This window comes from Cyprinus carpio, chromosome A19 (genome assembly GCF_018340385.1).
Source record: "Cyprinus carpio isolate SPL01 chromosome A19, ASM1834038v1, whole genome shotgun sequence".
Lineage (NCBI taxonomy): Eukaryota > Metazoa > Chordata > Actinopteri > Cypriniformes > Cyprinidae > Cyprinus > Cyprinus carpio.
In genome coordinates this window covers 8,769,247-8,786,017 of record NC_056590.1, presented here as the reverse complement: position 1 = coordinate 8,786,017, position 16,771 = coordinate 8,769,247, and the positions used below count along the sequence as shown (strand labels likewise).

Here is a 16,771-nt window from a genome sequence, read left to right as displayed (position 1 = left end):
GCCGAATCTGCTGGAATGGGACGTAAAATAGCTCAGTAATGCACACGCACATCCCCAGTTAACACCATCCCCAGTCGATCCATAACACAGGCCATGATGGCGAATCATCCATGCATTTAAGAGTTAAAAAGAAAAATTCAAAGGATGAGCCCTTTAAAATGTTGTGCCCCAAATTCCTGTCCGGACAAGAAATGTGAACACAAGAAAATCTTATTTTTCATATTATTTAATTTAGAGTATTCACATATAAACCAACAGCTCTAAGATCAGTGATAATTTAGAGTAATGTAACGTCACATAACCACAATTTCCTATAATAAAAACACGAAGATTTGCTGCAATGAGAACATTTACACAGACCTAATAAAACGAGAAAAGATATAGCTGTTTTATCTATGAACCAGAAAAGCTAAAATTACTCAGGAGCAAAGGTCGAGGTACTTACGCAGGTCGGGTTTTCTCCAGCCATCCCGGGCTTGGAAACAGACAGATGGGACAGCTCAACAGGTGTGTCCGGACAGCAGGTATGTTTGAATCAGTTTGTATTTCTTTTAAACAACATCAAGCCATCGAATCGCGACCCGTTTGGTCCATCGTTAATTTAAAGTGACAAAAGTGTGAGTGAAAAGTAATTTAACAATACATGTTCTATCATTATTGGGATGAAAATAGATTGGATAAGATGAAGTTTAAGCTGGCTCCACTCGACTTTGATTCGTATAACGAATTAGGCCTACATCTACACAGCTGCAGTACGATGAGAGGCCACGCTATTTTAAAAACAACTCCTTTAACACTGATTATACTTACACAATAGCGGCGCAGAGCGTGCAATTGTTTTTATAAAAATTCAGTCCTTAATTTATTATATTGCCATTAAACTTTAATTTATTAAACAAATTATCTCTGATTCATTCTTCCTCTGCACAATATAGTTCCTTTAATATTAACATAAGAGTGCGGCAATATGGTACGCAACGTTTAGCGTCTGATTCTGATTGGTTAATGGAGGCATGGTCAAATATTTCTGAATAACGTTGCCATTGACCACACTGTAAAACTGACCATCCATTATGTTCTTTATTTAATTTAAATTAACTTATGGTTTGACTCCTGGTGCTGAGGAACGAAAAAGATGGCTTACATTTGCAAATATGCATAAACATGTATATGTTTTCTGCTTTATGATAGGTTATCTACTCTTTTTTTTTTTTGGCAAAAGTGTCCCAGTTTTCCTGATTTCACCACAAGCAGCTCACTATTTACCTATAGGTTTGTCTCGTTAAACAAGCTGTAACCAACTAAAACAGTTTTTGCCTCAAGAATATGAGATTAAGACATGCATGGTATTCAACTTTGCTAATTTAAAACAACGTAGAATATTGTAAATATATAATATATAATAAGTCTGTAGACTGTAGAGCTTAGCTAATAACCCCCTGCAAATGATGTTTGCTAAAATAAAAAAAATAATTTAAAAAAAGTTTTCCTTGTCCAAATGGCATGAGAATTTGTATGGTGGTCAACACTTTCTAGATCTACAAATAATAATAATAATAATAATAATAATAATAATAATAATAATAACTGGAGAGATATCTTGTTTTTATGTTAGTGTGAAAAAATGTCACACTCATGGTCTTTGGGGTCTCTAGAGAACAAAATGTAATTTTGTAACAAAATTATTATTATTTTTCTGAAATGTACTTTTACTCTGTTTGTTAATGTTTTTACTCCACATTTGTGCGGTTTTTGGAGGATTTATGATATTTTCTAACACTTATATAAATAAATAAATACATATATTTATGTAAAATACACGTTATAAAAGACCCACACTTCTAACTTTCATTCATGGGAATAACATGGATAATTTGACATGGTTTAGTGTAAGATTTTTCCCCATCTTTCGGAAAATGCAGTTTTAAGAGTAAAACAATTATCATTTTTACCAGTAGAAGAACTCTGCTATTTGACTAACTGAAAGATATCTTTTGACAAGTTTTTATATATCTAAATATGTACATATTATGAAATCACAATTATAACAATAAAAATTACTTTTTGTCAAAGTTTAACATTTGTTGTACTAAACAAGTTGTTACAAAGAGAAAAGTTGGAGTCTTTAGAGTTTACCAATTATTTCAATCTTCTGTTTTTCATCTAATAATATATATATATATATATATATATATATATATATATATATATATATATATATATATATATATATATATAACAAAATTACATTTTGTTACCTGGGGTCCTGGGGACCCCAAAGACCATGAGTGTACACCCCAGACAAAGACTATAATGCATAAGGAAAGAAGTAACAACCACATTGAACAAGTGCATACATGTCATCCATCTTGAATTCAGAAGTGACACCTGTGTTGTGTACAAATGCAAGAATGTTTATTTAAGGGTTCAGCTGACATTGGGGAACACTGATGATTGCTGCTGTTTTTTTGTTTGTTTTTTTGCCTTGTTTGCCTTGTACTATACCAGCCCAGAACTTTATACCTTTTTTCTGCAGGAGCGTAAAGGAACAAAGATGTGGGTGTTCATGCGTTATAGGGGTTCCTATATGGCGGCTGTCATTTGTGTGATCATATTCTGCATGTTCCTGGTGTACCGAACCCCTGTGGATGAGGTCTCAGAAGGCATGTGTGCATGTAAAGACTGTGTCAGACAGCAGACTCACAGTTTTTGGTTCAATGAACTTTATGATCTCTCTATTCAACCACTGCTCACCCGGAAAAATTGTGTCCTCAGTGAAGATATCTTCAAGTATTGGAAGGTACTCATCTGTAAAATGACATTAATTCTTTTCCAAAAACTAGTAAGATGCTATCTAGGCAGCATTTTAAGATATCACAGGTGTGCTCCTGATACCGATTTTGCTCACATTATCACATTAGCTGTATATTTCTTGGAGAAGGCAATTATGATTGGCATTATGATGTGAAAAGAAATCCATCCAAGATGGTGGACTAAACTGTTTCAATAGCCGATAAATTTTACCCAACATATATGTGTGCTATGTATTTTAATTTTTGAGAATCATGTCATTAGCTTGCCAACTTGTTTACAGATGATTTTACTGAAATCAGTTTCTTAGTTGAGTTTCATCTGCAGTTCAGGTCACTGGATTTTGGAACAGAATTTCAATGCAAGAATGTCATTTGTTTTCTATGAATCTCAAAAAGACCAAAACCTCTTCAATGGAGTCTCTTTTACATGACGTTCCAGGGTCTTCAGAAAAATAAGAAAGAAGGCAACTACACTGCAGTGGTGGAGCAGTTGTTTTCTCTATTTCCAGATAAAACACAATACTCAGATGCTAGTCCAAAGCGCTGCAGGACTTGTGCTGTGATCGGAAACTCAGGGAACCTTAAAGGATCCCATTATGGACATCACATAGATCTTCATGACTTTGTCATTAGGTAAAGAATGAGATATAACAGAACGTGTCTGATTTTTTTGTGAGAATCCTTGCCTCTAGAATTCCAAGACATGACAGTATTTGATTAAGTGTCACTTAGAAGGCTGGTTTAGTCAGTGACTTACAGATGTTGTAAACCTTGCATTATGCAATCATTCTTTCATATTTGCTTAAAAAAAAAAAGCACCATTTATGTTTAGTTCAAAATATAGTAATTTTATGTTCTGCATATATGTATATTCGGGGGCCCGTTCTTCGCACGTCGCTAACTCAGTTAGCTGGATTTGATTGTTGATGATTTGGGATGATCTTGGATTGTTTGGTTCTTCGAAGCTCATCCTGGACTTGCTGTCATAGCAACAGGTCCGTAAACTTAAACCTGCTCGGGAGCAGGCTTATTTAATGTTAGATTGCATCTTTTTAAGTGGACAGATATTTAAAATCTATCCCAGCCACTGCTACTCTATTACAACTGTACCCTACTAATCCGGGGATAATCATTTAAAATAATATAAAAATTAATTTGAAAATAATATTAAAATGTAATCTATAATACTATAGACACAGCCAGTTTTACTCATTGAAAGATTTATTTGTGATAAAACAAAAACATTATAATTGTTTTAGAGTCTCACACACATGCTAAGTCATGCAGTAATTTGAGTGCTGCCAGCTATTATGGGAGTGGCTTGAGGCAGATAACTTGATCTTGACCCTTAAGAAACTTTAATAAATGCTGTCACATAACAAATCTGCTTACGTGAATTGCTAATTACAACATTGAACTAAAGAGGTAAAGCCTGTACAAATACTAGTAATCAAAGTTTTTTCATCAGGTGTCTTTTTTGATTATATGATGTCATTATGTTGCTGTCTTGCCGCCAGCCAATCGCTGCATTGCTGATTGTTGTTTCAAGTATTGATTCATCTGCCCTTTATGGGGAACACAACAATGTGCAGTAATCTTAGACAACTTAATCCATTTATTTTAACCAAATCCGCAAATTCGTTTGCAGAACCAAATTAGCCAGAGATCAGTTATCACGATTAGAAGATCTGGCATCTTTCAAATAATCTCAGATATATTAAGCAAGGTACGAAGAACGGGCCCCTGATCTTTCACATGTTTCTTGACCCAGTCATGCTTTGTTAAGCTAGGATAAATATGGGCCCAACAAAAGGTTATGAGAACGATGTGGGTTCTAAGACCACTCACCGGTTTCTCTATCCTGAGAGCGCCATGGATGTGGACAACTCCACCTCCCTGGTGCTTTCCCCATTCAAGATTCTGGATATGGAGTGGCTCATCAGTGCCTTTACCACTAAGAACATCACACGGTGAGAATGGATGATTGAGCAAGGTTTCTCAATCTCAAATGACTGATCTACACTCTTAAAAATAAAGGGGGTTTTATTGGTATTGATGGTTCCATTAACAATCTTTACATGGAACTTTGTTGTTGACCCCAAGAGAGTGCAAAATGTCTATAAAGGCTGATCCCAATGCATCTTTTTCATTATCAACATGGATATTAAAATCACCAATATTTAAAACGTCATCTGCAGCCAGCACTAACTCAAATAGAAAATTTGCACTTTGATAAAGTTTGTATGGTGACCTGGTGGCCTGTATGCAGTAGCCAGTACAAAGGTCACAGGGGATTTATGATTAACCCTTGTTTCTCCGGATAATGTTATATGAAGTACTATTACTTCAAATGAATTATACTTGAAACCAGACCTCTAAGAAATATTGAAAATATTACTATAATTCACTTTACTTTTTGGACGTGGCTCATGTTTATAACAGTAATCTTACATTATTTAAAATAATGTAATCATCTGGTTTTAGCCAGGTGTCTGTCAAACAGAACACATCTAAGTTATGATCTGTGATAATCATTTACAAAAAGCACTTTTGTATAGAAAGGGATCTAATATTCATTAAGCCAAGCTTTATCATTATCTGTATCATATCTGTTTTTTATTTGTTTAACATCAATTAAATTGTTACCCTTAAATTGTTTTGGATGTTTTTTGTATTTGCTAGTTCAGTGAACAGACACAGTCTCTATAGTATATGTAGATGACTTCTGTGACTTGAGGCGGTTAGCAGACAGTCGGTTTAGCCAGTCTGTCTGCTTCTTGATCTGGGCCCCAGTTAGTCAAGTACAAACTAGAAGACTATGTGCCATACGCATTAAAGAGTTTTTGTTTTGAAAACAGTCATTATTTTTGCTATTGTTATGCTGCTATTGGTGTAGAAATGATAAATTTTGGGTTAGGATTGGTGATAAGGTTAAAATTGTTTATTTTGATATGTTGTTCCAGGACAACAAAAGATGACCAACAAATTCTTCCCTTTGTGGAGATCATATTTTAATCAGGTGTCTTCATTTTGCTCTTTTCTTGTCTTTAATAGCACTTACAAAGAAGTAAGGCCGAGTGTAAATGCCAACAGACAAAAGGTGAGTGAGAATTTTAAATTTTTAGCATGAGTACATAAAGGGCCCGGATTACCAGTGTCATTCATACAACACATAACTTACATGCAAAAACCTGCCAAATGTCTTTGTTAGTTGAAAAAAATCCCATTTTGTCATGAAGAAAAAGGAGGCCATTCAAGGACGGATGTCTTACACAACACACGCCTGGAGTTTGTTAAAGATTTTTTTGTAACTGAACTATTTCAAACTTTTGCAAAACATTCTTTTAGACAGAACCAATGTTATGCTTTATGAGAACTATTGATTCTCAGGTCATTCCACAAGTGCCAGTTACTGTATCCTATATACTGTACATTGTAAAAATAAAAAACTACTTAAATGTTTTTTTTTTAATTATCTATTCATCAAAGAAAAACTTTAGTTGTAGTTTTATTATGTTGAGCACAAGGATTGTAAAGTCAACTTATTTGTAAGTAAACCCTATTACCAAATAGATATATTACATTTACTCATTTTAATTAGGTTTTATGACTCTCAGGATTACGGTTGGGAACCGAAACCGTGAGCAATTTCTTATTCAGGACCGGTTCTGTTCTTTGAAAAGAACCGAAACTGTGAGCAATTTCTAAGTTTCGGTTCCGAAAATGGTTCTGGTGCGATACGTGACCAAGCGATATGAGCAGCCTTGTGCCGGTGTTCTGATGATTCTGCGTTTACCGTCAAGGATGTCACAAACCAAATAACAGAAACGCCGCCCTGCCTCTTTAATTACTGAGCACATTGATTCCAATGACGCGCACTCCACATTAAAATAAGCTTAACCAAAATTCTTGTGGGGAGAAGAATTTATTGAAGTTAGTAGTGTAGCAGTTCTTCAGCAGTGATGTTAGCATGTAGTCCTTCAAAGAATCTTAACCCAAGGTACTGTCTGTGAGACCAGGGCACTGTACCATGAAGCTGGATTAGCTGGCTAGCCAGGTAAGTTTCAGTTTAGTTTGCACCAATCCTGGGTTTTAAAGGGATAGTTCACCCAAAAATGAAAATTCTGTTATTAATTACTCACCTTCAAGTCTTTCCAAACCCGTAAAACCTTTGTTCCTCTTCGGAACACAAATTAAGAAATTTTTTATGCATTCCGAGAGCTCTTTGAGCCTCCCATAGACAGCAAGGGTACTACCACGATCAAGGTCCAGAAACGTAGCAAGGACATCAGTAAAATAGTCCATGTGACATCAGTAGTTCAACCGTAATTTTCAGATTTGGTGCTCTGCATTTAACCCATCCAAAGTGCACACACACACAGCAGTGAACACACACGCACCGTGAACACACACCCGGAGCAGTGGGCAGCCATTTATGCTGCGTTGCCCGGGGTGCAGTTGGGGGTTCGGTGCCTTGCTCAAGGGCTCCTCAGTCATGGTATTGCCGGCCCGAGACTCGAACCCACAACCTTAGGGTTAGGAGTCAAACTCTCTAACCACTAGGCCACGACTTCCCCGTGTGTGCGCGCATGCATCGTAATACTCCGATGATGTCTTTAGTAATTTAGGCTAAATTATTATTCATTAATTTTACTAATAGTTAGATTGGGTAGGAAATTACAGTATTATGCTCCAAAGACATCCTTTAGCCTTGATGGTGATTTATGTATGTCGTTATCATAGGTGATGATTCTACATCCAGCTTTCATTAAGTATGTCCATGAGACTTGGTTGCTGAAACGTGCCAAATATCCATCCACTGGCTTTCTCGCTATTATATTTGCCCTGCACGTCTGTGATCAGGTAAATCCCGCTCCCCTCCATTCTTCTTTTTATTTATATATTATTGTATAGACATTTTTGCCTTCTTTTTTGTCCAGGTTTCCACGTTTGGGTTTGGTGCAGACCAATATGGAAACTGGTACCACTACTTTGAGAAAACCTCACATAACATTCGTACTGGTGCTCATAGTGGCAGCTTTGAATTCGACACCATGATGCAACTGTACTTGGAAAACAAAATTCAGGTGTACAGAGGAAGATAACTAGAGGTATTGACATTTGTCATGAAAGGCTTTTGTTCATTTAAAAAAAAAAAAAAAAAAAAAACCCTTGTTCCATCATCTTAATCGCACAATGCATTTGCATCTATTTTTTAACTGTGCCAAACTGCCTATGAAAACCTTTAAAGGATTAGTTTACCAAAACATGAAAATCTTTCATCATTTACTCATCCTCATCTTGTTTCAAACTTTAATTTCTTTCTTCTGTTGAACACAAAATAAAATATTTTGAAGAACGTTGGTAACCAAATAGTATGATTACGATAATGAGTAGGTCCTGACTCGTGTTGTCTGACCCCAATAGAGTGCAGAATGTCTATAAATGCTGATCCCTATGTATCTTTTTCATTATTAACATGGATATTAAAATCACCGACAATTAAGACTTCATCTGCAGCCAGCACTAACTCAGATAGAAAATTAGCAAATTCTTTGATAAAGTCTGTATGGTGACCTGGTGCCGGGCTGGTGGCCTGTATGCAGTAGCCAGTACAAACGTCACAGGGGATTTATCATTAACACTTGTTTCTCTGGAAAATGTTATTTGAATCACCATTACTTCAAACTAATTATACAAACCCGATTCCAAAAAAGTTGGGACACTGTACAAATTGTGAATAAAAACAGAATACAATGATGTGGAAGTTTCAAATTTCAATATTTTATTCAGAATACAACATAGATGACATATCAAATGTTTAAACTGAGAAAATGTATAATTTTAAGGGAAAAATAAGTTGATTCATGGCATCAGCACATCTCAAAAAAGTTGGGACAAGGCCATGTTTACCACTGTGTGCCATCCCCTCTTCTTTTTATAACAGTCTGCAAACGTCTGGGGACTGAGGAGACATGTTGCTCAAGTTTAGGAATAGAAATGTTGTCCCATTCTTGTCTAATACAGGCTTCTAGTTGCTCAACTCTCTTAGGTCTTCTTTGTCGCATCTTCCTCTTTATGATGTGCCAAATGTTTTCTATGGGTGAAAGATCTGGACTGCAGGCTGGCCATTTCAGTACCCGGATCCTTCTTCTACGCAACCATGATGTTGTAATTGATGCAGTATGTGGTCTGGCATTGACATGTTGGAAAATGCAAGGTCTTCCCTGAAAGAGACAACGTCTGAATGGGAGCATATGTTGTTCTAGAACTTGGATATACCTTTCAGCATTGATGGTGCCTTTCCAGATGAGTGAGCTGCCCATGCCACACGCACTCATGCAACCCCATACCATCAGAGATGCAGGCTTCTGAACTGAGCGCTAATAACAACTTGGGTTGTTCTTGTCCTCTGGATGACATGGCGTCCCAGTTTTCCAAAAAGAACTTCAAATTTTGATTCGTCTGACCACAGAACAGTTTTCCACTTTGTCACAGTCCATTTTAAATTGAGCCTTGGCCCAGAGAAAACGCCTGCGCTTCTGGATCATGTTTAGATATGGCTTCTTTTTTGACCTATAGAGTTTTAGCCGGCAACGGTGAATGGCACAGTAGATTGTGTTCACCGACAATGTTTTCTGGAAGTAAACTAAGTAAACTTTTCATCTAAGTTATGATCTGTGATAATATCATTTACAAAAAGCGCTTTCGTATAGAAAGGGATCTAATATTCATTAAGCCAAGCTTTATCATTTGTTTATCTGTATTATATCTGTTTTTTATTTGTTTAACATCAATTAAATTGTTACCCTTAAATTGTTTTGGACGTTTTTTGTATTTGCTAGTTCTGTGAACACACACAGTCTCTAAAGTATGATATGTAGGTCAAAGAGTCTCTATGTGCTGAGGATAACCTGACTTCTTTGACTTGAGGCGGTTAGCAGACAGTCGGTTTAGCCAGTCTGTCTGCTTCTTGATCTGGGCCCCAGTTAGTCAAGTACAAACTAGAAGACTATGTGCCATATGCATTAAAGACCTCCTTGACAGTTTTTATTTTGAAAACAGTCATTATCTTTGCTATTGTTATGCTGCTATTGGTGTAGAAATTATAAATTTAGGGTTAGGGTTGGTGATAAGGTTAAAATTGTTTATTCTGATATGTTGTTCCAGCACAACAAAAGATGACCAACAAATTCTTCCCTTTGTGGAGATCATATCTTAATCAGGTGATATGATTAATGGATGTTCAGATATATGCTATTGCACATATTGCTGTAAACTTGAGATTTCTCATTTTCATTCTCTTAATTTTTTCCTCACCTTCTCTCTTCCTGCAACTTGTATGAATGTGTGAGTGCGTGTGCTTATGTGTTAGATTCGTTTATATTGTCTTAGATTTATCCAATAAAGCCTTATTTATATTGAAAAGAGAAGTATCGTGTTTTGTGCTTACAAGTTAATTTCTTAAACTGCCGATCTTGTTACTGTGCTAATTAATAGTGTTTTCACTATATTTTGGATTTTAGTATCCATTGCAGAGTTAATGTTATATGGCTCGTTCAATGAATCGCTGGCCGACTCCGTGATCAGCCGTAAAACACTGATTCTGTCCAAATTCCCTTTAAAATCTTAAATGTTTCCCTTGGAGCTAAACTGTCCTATTTCCCTTACAACTTGTTTTATGAAACAGCCCCCTGGGCCCCAGTTAGTCAAGTACAAATACTTTAGTGACTCACTGAGTGCAATGGGTTATCATAAAAGTTGGTAACGGTTGATTCATAAAAACAAATTCTCATTCAGTGAAAACAACAAATCCTTCAGTCTTTGTTTAAAATGGAGCATAAAAATGAACATTGACCTGTAAAAAAGGTAAAGATTTAGCAATCTTCGTTCAAAGATTTTCTAGCATTCAAAGATTTTCTTGATAAGCTTCCAAATAAACAATGGAACTGAACATTCATCTGTCAATCTGGTGGGTATGGAAGCATATGGGTAGCAATACTTGTTTTGAAATGTAATAGGCTATGCAAAATGGCAATGCAATATATAAAACTGCAATGTATCTCTGTATTTAAATGTACATTTTCCCATTCATATGTGCAACGTAGTGCAAAATGAAAATTCCATTATAGGCTATAATTTACATTTGCCATTGCCTACACTAGTTTAAATACGTAAATTAAATACATATTTTAAACATTTTATAAGCTGCAAAATTAAAATTATGTTCCCTAAATTGATTTGATATGCTGAACATGTACAAGCAAAAACTGTAGCAAAATTATCATTTAAATGCTGTTTTTCCTAATGCATTTAGACTACGGGTAGGACACTTGGGATTGCATTCTCATCATAATACTGCGTGCTTGTAGCAAAATATAGTGTGAATTTCAAAATGCATTCTGAACAAAAGGTCTAGCAAAACGGTAGCAAAATGGTGATTTAACGTCTTTTAGTTTTCTTAAATGCATTGACACTTACACTTAAGACGTTTAAATTACATTTTCATTAAATACCTCATGATGAATGTAGTTTAAGTCCATGTGGATTTGAAAATGCATTCCGAGCCGCCAACCTGTCAATCATTACTTCAAGGCTGGGCATGGCAATAGGATGCACAATAGGTCAATATTCACCATTAACCAAATGCTTTTCACATGCCTCAAAATCTCTCACTCTTAGCACGAGGAATAATGCACGAGATCAAGCAGACAGGGCAATTCTACAATTATTCTACACTTATAACATTAACATTACATAACCATGGCTCTCACATCTCACAGCTTTTGCAGCATCTCATGCACAACACAATATTCTAAAAATGCAGCATGGTAAAATAAGTTCAACTTTAAAAAAAAAAAAACCTTTTGAGACCTTGTTTTTTTCCCACCAATTCCACTGCACGTGTCTCACATTTTTCAAAGCAGAAATGCATTCTATGTTAACGGCCCTTAAAGGTATAGTTCACACAAAAATGCAAATTCTGTCATCATTTACTCACCCTCATGTCGTTCCAAACCTGTATGAGTTGCTTTCTTATGTTGAACATAAAAGAAGATATTTTGAAGATTGCTGGTAATAAAACAGTTGGTGGTTGCCACTGACTTCCATAGTATTTTTAATTTTTTTCCTACTATAGAAGTCAATGGCAACCACCAACTTTTTTCAATATAATTTCAAAATAATTCAAGATGTTCATGAGAATTGTGCCAAATTATTTGGGATGGTTTATGGTTAAGGCTTGTGTTTTTTTTATTATTATTATTATTATTTTTATTATTACTATTATTTTATTAAACGTTAAGAACAAACTGCAATTTGAATCTCTGGGAGGAACTGTTACATTTGTACTGTTTAAAAAAAAAAACCTTTAAGAAACTTTTAAACTATTTTACATTATTCTCTATAGTACATTTCAATTTTTCAACTTTTTGTAAATATTTGTGTTTTAGAAATCCAACGATTTGAACAGAATTCTCACACTCTCTATTTTATTTGTGTGTTCAGTGTACATTCCACAATGCCTTACCTTGACTATAATGTCAGTGAACTGGTATATCCTGTTGTCCATGGATTTAAAGACTGAGAGTTAAACCTAAACCACCCCCCACTCTTAAACTAATGAACTTTCACTCACTCACACACACACATTCTCCTCTGCATTTCTTCTCTTAGCTAGTTTCCTAATCTAGTTGTCGAATCAATCTGTCATTGTGTGATGAATCGCTTTGTTCCTCTTTTGTAAGTCACTTTGGATTAAAGCGTCTGCTAAATGCATAAATGTAAATGTATTTGCAATGCTTTGACCATTCTCTGTAGATCCCAACCTCTTGCATGCTGTGATTGGTCAATTGTGTACAATTCCTGCACACTACTGGTCAAACCTCTTTTCAGTCATTACTTTTAAGCAAAGATAATTAAAAATTTGGTAACACTTTCTATGAAGCCCGTATTTATAATACATTATAAGGGTATTCTTAAGGCATTATAATGAATGCATAATGCATTATAAAAAAACTTATGTCAACTCATGAATAATCATAATAACAATTATAATACATCATAATACTTATACATATTTGTGGTTATAAGGTTAAGAGTATGATCATTTATAGCACCCAATGAACACCATATTAAATCTACTTCATTTACAGTATAATAGACTTTATCATATCTTGACCTAATTTTTTTTTTTTAAATCTGCACAGTATCTTACAGTTTGTGAGAGGTTAGATGCTGAGTGTTATTTGAGTGTTTCCTGTGAAGCTAATGTTAATTAATTGATATGAGCTTAAAGGGATAGTTCCCCCAAAAATGAAAATTTGATGTTTATCTGCTTACCCCCAGGGCATCCAAGATGTAGGTGACTTTGTTTCTTCAGTAGAACACACACAAAGATTTTTAACACAAACCATTGCAGTGTGTCAGTCTTATAATGGAAGTGGATGGGAATCACGGCTAAAACATACAATAAAAAAAAATAAAAATACACAAACAAAACCAAATTAAACCCTGTGGCTCGTGATGATACATAATCAAACTGATATTAAAATAAAAATAGTTCAAAGCAAATGTGTCATATTACACATTCATCTGATCTGATATTTGATCTTATGGCTGTTTGAGAGAAAGAAAAATGTTGTTGTTATTATTATTACTACTACTTATAAGTGGTCTTTGACTGCTTTAAGTAAAGAAGCATAAGAAAAATGTCAAGATATGAGACTTACAATACATTATAACTATGAGAAATATAATCCGTTGTAAAAGTGGATGCAACATGTCCACTGTGTTATAAATCATCATACTCTTAAAAGCTATAACCACAAATAAGTAAATATTATAATATATTAAAATGTTCTTATGAATATTCATGAGATGGTACAATATATTATAAGGTTTTTTATAATGCATTATGCATTCATTACAATGCCTTAAGAATACCCTTATAATTTATTATAAATACAGGCTTTATAGAAAGTGTTACCAAAAATTTTAATTGTCCCTAGAAAATACTCCACTGACAGATACGAACAATCAGTTTGTGGGTTGATGCACACGTGCCATCGTTAAAATTCCTGGGGCAGTTCTCTTGTGCAAGAACTATCTGTTCTTTTCAGTGTTACACCGACCGCCAATGACACATAGCACAAAATACATTTTCTTTAAAATATGATTTTGTTTACATTTAATTAGCTCTAGATATTTTACAGGTTTTTGAATCACCTATACATTCTAAATTGGTTTAATAACATGTAATGGGTCCTTAAATGACTGTGAAAATGTAAACTAAGAGCATGAATAATGTTCAGTTGCTCAATGGCAGTCTTTTTTCTTGTTGTGAAAAAATAATTCTACCTTTCAAACAACTATACCATTGTAACATACAAATTGCAAAATAATGATTTTAACATTCAGTGATGTGTTGACTCAAGTAAAGAACATTTCCTGCAAACAGATGTATATGAACTTATGTGCCAGTAATACAAAAGAAACCATTATATGACTAATCTCTCAGTTATGTATAATGTTTATACACTTTAATAATATGAATAACCATTTATTTACCCAGCATTTCTTCCTCATTCATTGTGGTCTGCATTGTTTGCTCAGTCAATATACAGTATCTCACAAAAGTGAGTACACCCCTCACATTTCAGCAACCATTTTAGTATATCTTCTCAAGGAACAATACTATAGAAATGAAACTTGGATATATTTTAGAGTAGTCAATGTACTGCTTGTATAGCAGTATAGATTTACTATTCTCTGAAAATAACTTAACATACAGCCATTATTGTCAATATAGCTGGCAACAAAAGCGAATACACCCTAAGTGACAACAAAGCCGCATGTCCTATTCATCATGTTCATGTTTTTGTCTGCTTGACAGGACCATACAAATTTGTGTATCTTGTATTAGAGCAGTTAAGATTTGGTGGTTTGAGTACAATTCTCTCATACGGACCCCTGGATGCTCAACATGGCACCTCATGGCAAAGAACTCTCTGAGGATTTAAGAATTAGAATTGTTGCTCTTCACAAAGATGGCCTAGGCTATAAGAAGATCGGTAACACCCTGAAACTGAGTTGCAGTACATTGGCCAGGGTCATACAGAGGTTTTCCAAGATGGGTTCTACTTGGAACAGGACTCGCAAGCGTCAATCAAAGAAGTCGAGTCCTCATGCTATGCATCAGGTGCAGAAGCTGGCTTCAAAATGGTCTGGGGCTGCAAGAGTTCAGAAACTGGGCAGAATGGCAGTTTTGAGGACCCCAAACACCGCCAAGATGACAACTGCCTTGCTGAGGAAGCTGAAGGTGAAGGTGTTGGCATGGCCAAGTAAGTCTCCAGACCTAAACCCTATTGAGTGGAAGGTGGAGAAGCGCCATGTGTCTAACATCCAGCAGCTCGGCGATGTCATTATGGAGGAGTGGAAGAGGATCCCAGCAAAAACCTGTGCAGCTCTGGTGAATTCCATGCCCAGCAGGATTAAGGCAGTGCTAGATAACAATAGCGGTCACACAAAATATTGACACTTTGGTCACAGTTTTGACATGTTCACTTAGGGTGTACTCCCTTTTGTTGCCAGCTATATTGACAATAATGGCTGTATGTTAAGTTATTTTCAGAGGATAGTAAATCTATACTGCTATACAAGCAGCACATTGACTACTCTAAAATATATCCAAGTTTCATTTCTATAGTATTGTTCCTTGAGAACATATACTAAAATGGTTGCTGAAATGTGAGGGGTGTACTCACTTTTGTAAGATACTGTATATATATATTTATATATTTTTCTCCTTTGGTTACTAAAAATACTACAGGAATAGATTTTGTCAAATTCATTATGCGTCATCATTAATTCTTTCATTTCTTTCATTTACTTTAAACAGCACCATGGTAACTACTGGAAATCCTCTTGTTGTCCCTAAGTTTTGTTTTCCGTGTGAGTGTCTGTACAGAGATCTGTAAAGTTTCCTATTTAAATCATCATTAAATTATGATACTTAATCATAATTATTTTAAATAAGAATTATAAAACTGAACATTCATGTATTAATAGTCTTCAAATATGAGAAGAGTCAAAATAACCTTTCCGTATATATATATATATATATATATATATATATATATATATATATATATATATATATATATATATATATATATATATATATATATATTTTTTTTTTTTTTTTTTTTTTTTTTTTTTAAGAACTTGGAGATAAATGGCATATAGGACAGTAGAGTTGAAATGGACAGTAAGCTGCTTCATATGAGATTTCATTTGAATTTCAGAAGGCTGTAAAAAGGTTGAAACTAGTTTTGGTCACTAGTTGGCACAGGGATTCAGTACTGGAGGTGAAATATGAGGTCTTATGTCCAGAATCTTACTAGAATATAAAAAAACTTTGATTCAGCAATTCTTTTGGCATTTTGATTTCATATTAGGGCTGTTTATATAACCTAAGTCATTAAGTTAATCTATAACGCATTACCACATTTTAATGCAATTAATGCACCCGCTCCACCCGGCCCTACGTACGGTCGCCGTGATTTTACAGAGTAAGACATGTTCCTGGATCAACATCTTTTGATGATCCTGGATCAACATTATTGTCTAAAAATATAGACGTAACTCAATCCCTAACCCTAACCATAATTTATTTATAAAATCAGTGGAAAATGATAGCTGTTTAACAAGAGTGTAGACACACCTAACCCTGATTGTAAGCCTTATGCTGCGTTCACACCAAACGCGAATAGAGCGTCAAATTCGCGTCTACCGCGTCTAGTTTGCCGCTTGAACATTTTGAATGCATTCGCGCGTATAGAGCGAAATGGACGCGCGTAGAAAGCAAAAGTTGAAGCGAAATTGACGCGCGTCCGAGGCGAAATCCGCTTCTTGTGGGAGGGGCAAGTGCTAGGCGGTTTGTTTGTGTGTATGATGGC

The 16,771-nt window shown here is 35.1% G+C and overlaps 1 protein-coding gene across 1 annotated transcript; it reads left to right on the top strand.

Annotated features, from left to right (window-relative positions):
• The first annotated feature begins 306 nt into the window (after positions 1-306).
• Positions 307-7,959, top strand: LOC109063092 (CMP-N-acetylneuraminate-beta-galactosamide-alpha-2,3-sialyltransferase 1-like). The gene is made up of 7 exons (XM_042776251.1): positions 307-524; positions 2,537-2,800; positions 3,253-3,446; positions 4,604-4,783; positions 5,868-5,913; positions 7,557-7,676; positions 7,754-7,959. Exons 2-7 carry the CDS (start codon positions 2,555-2,557, stop codon positions 7,916-7,918), a joined length of 951 nt encoding a protein of 316 aa, XP_042632185.1. The 5' UTR covers positions 307-524; positions 2,537-2,554; the 3' UTR covers positions 7,919-7,959.
• The last annotated feature ends 8,812 nt before the right edge of the window (positions 7,960-16,771 follow it).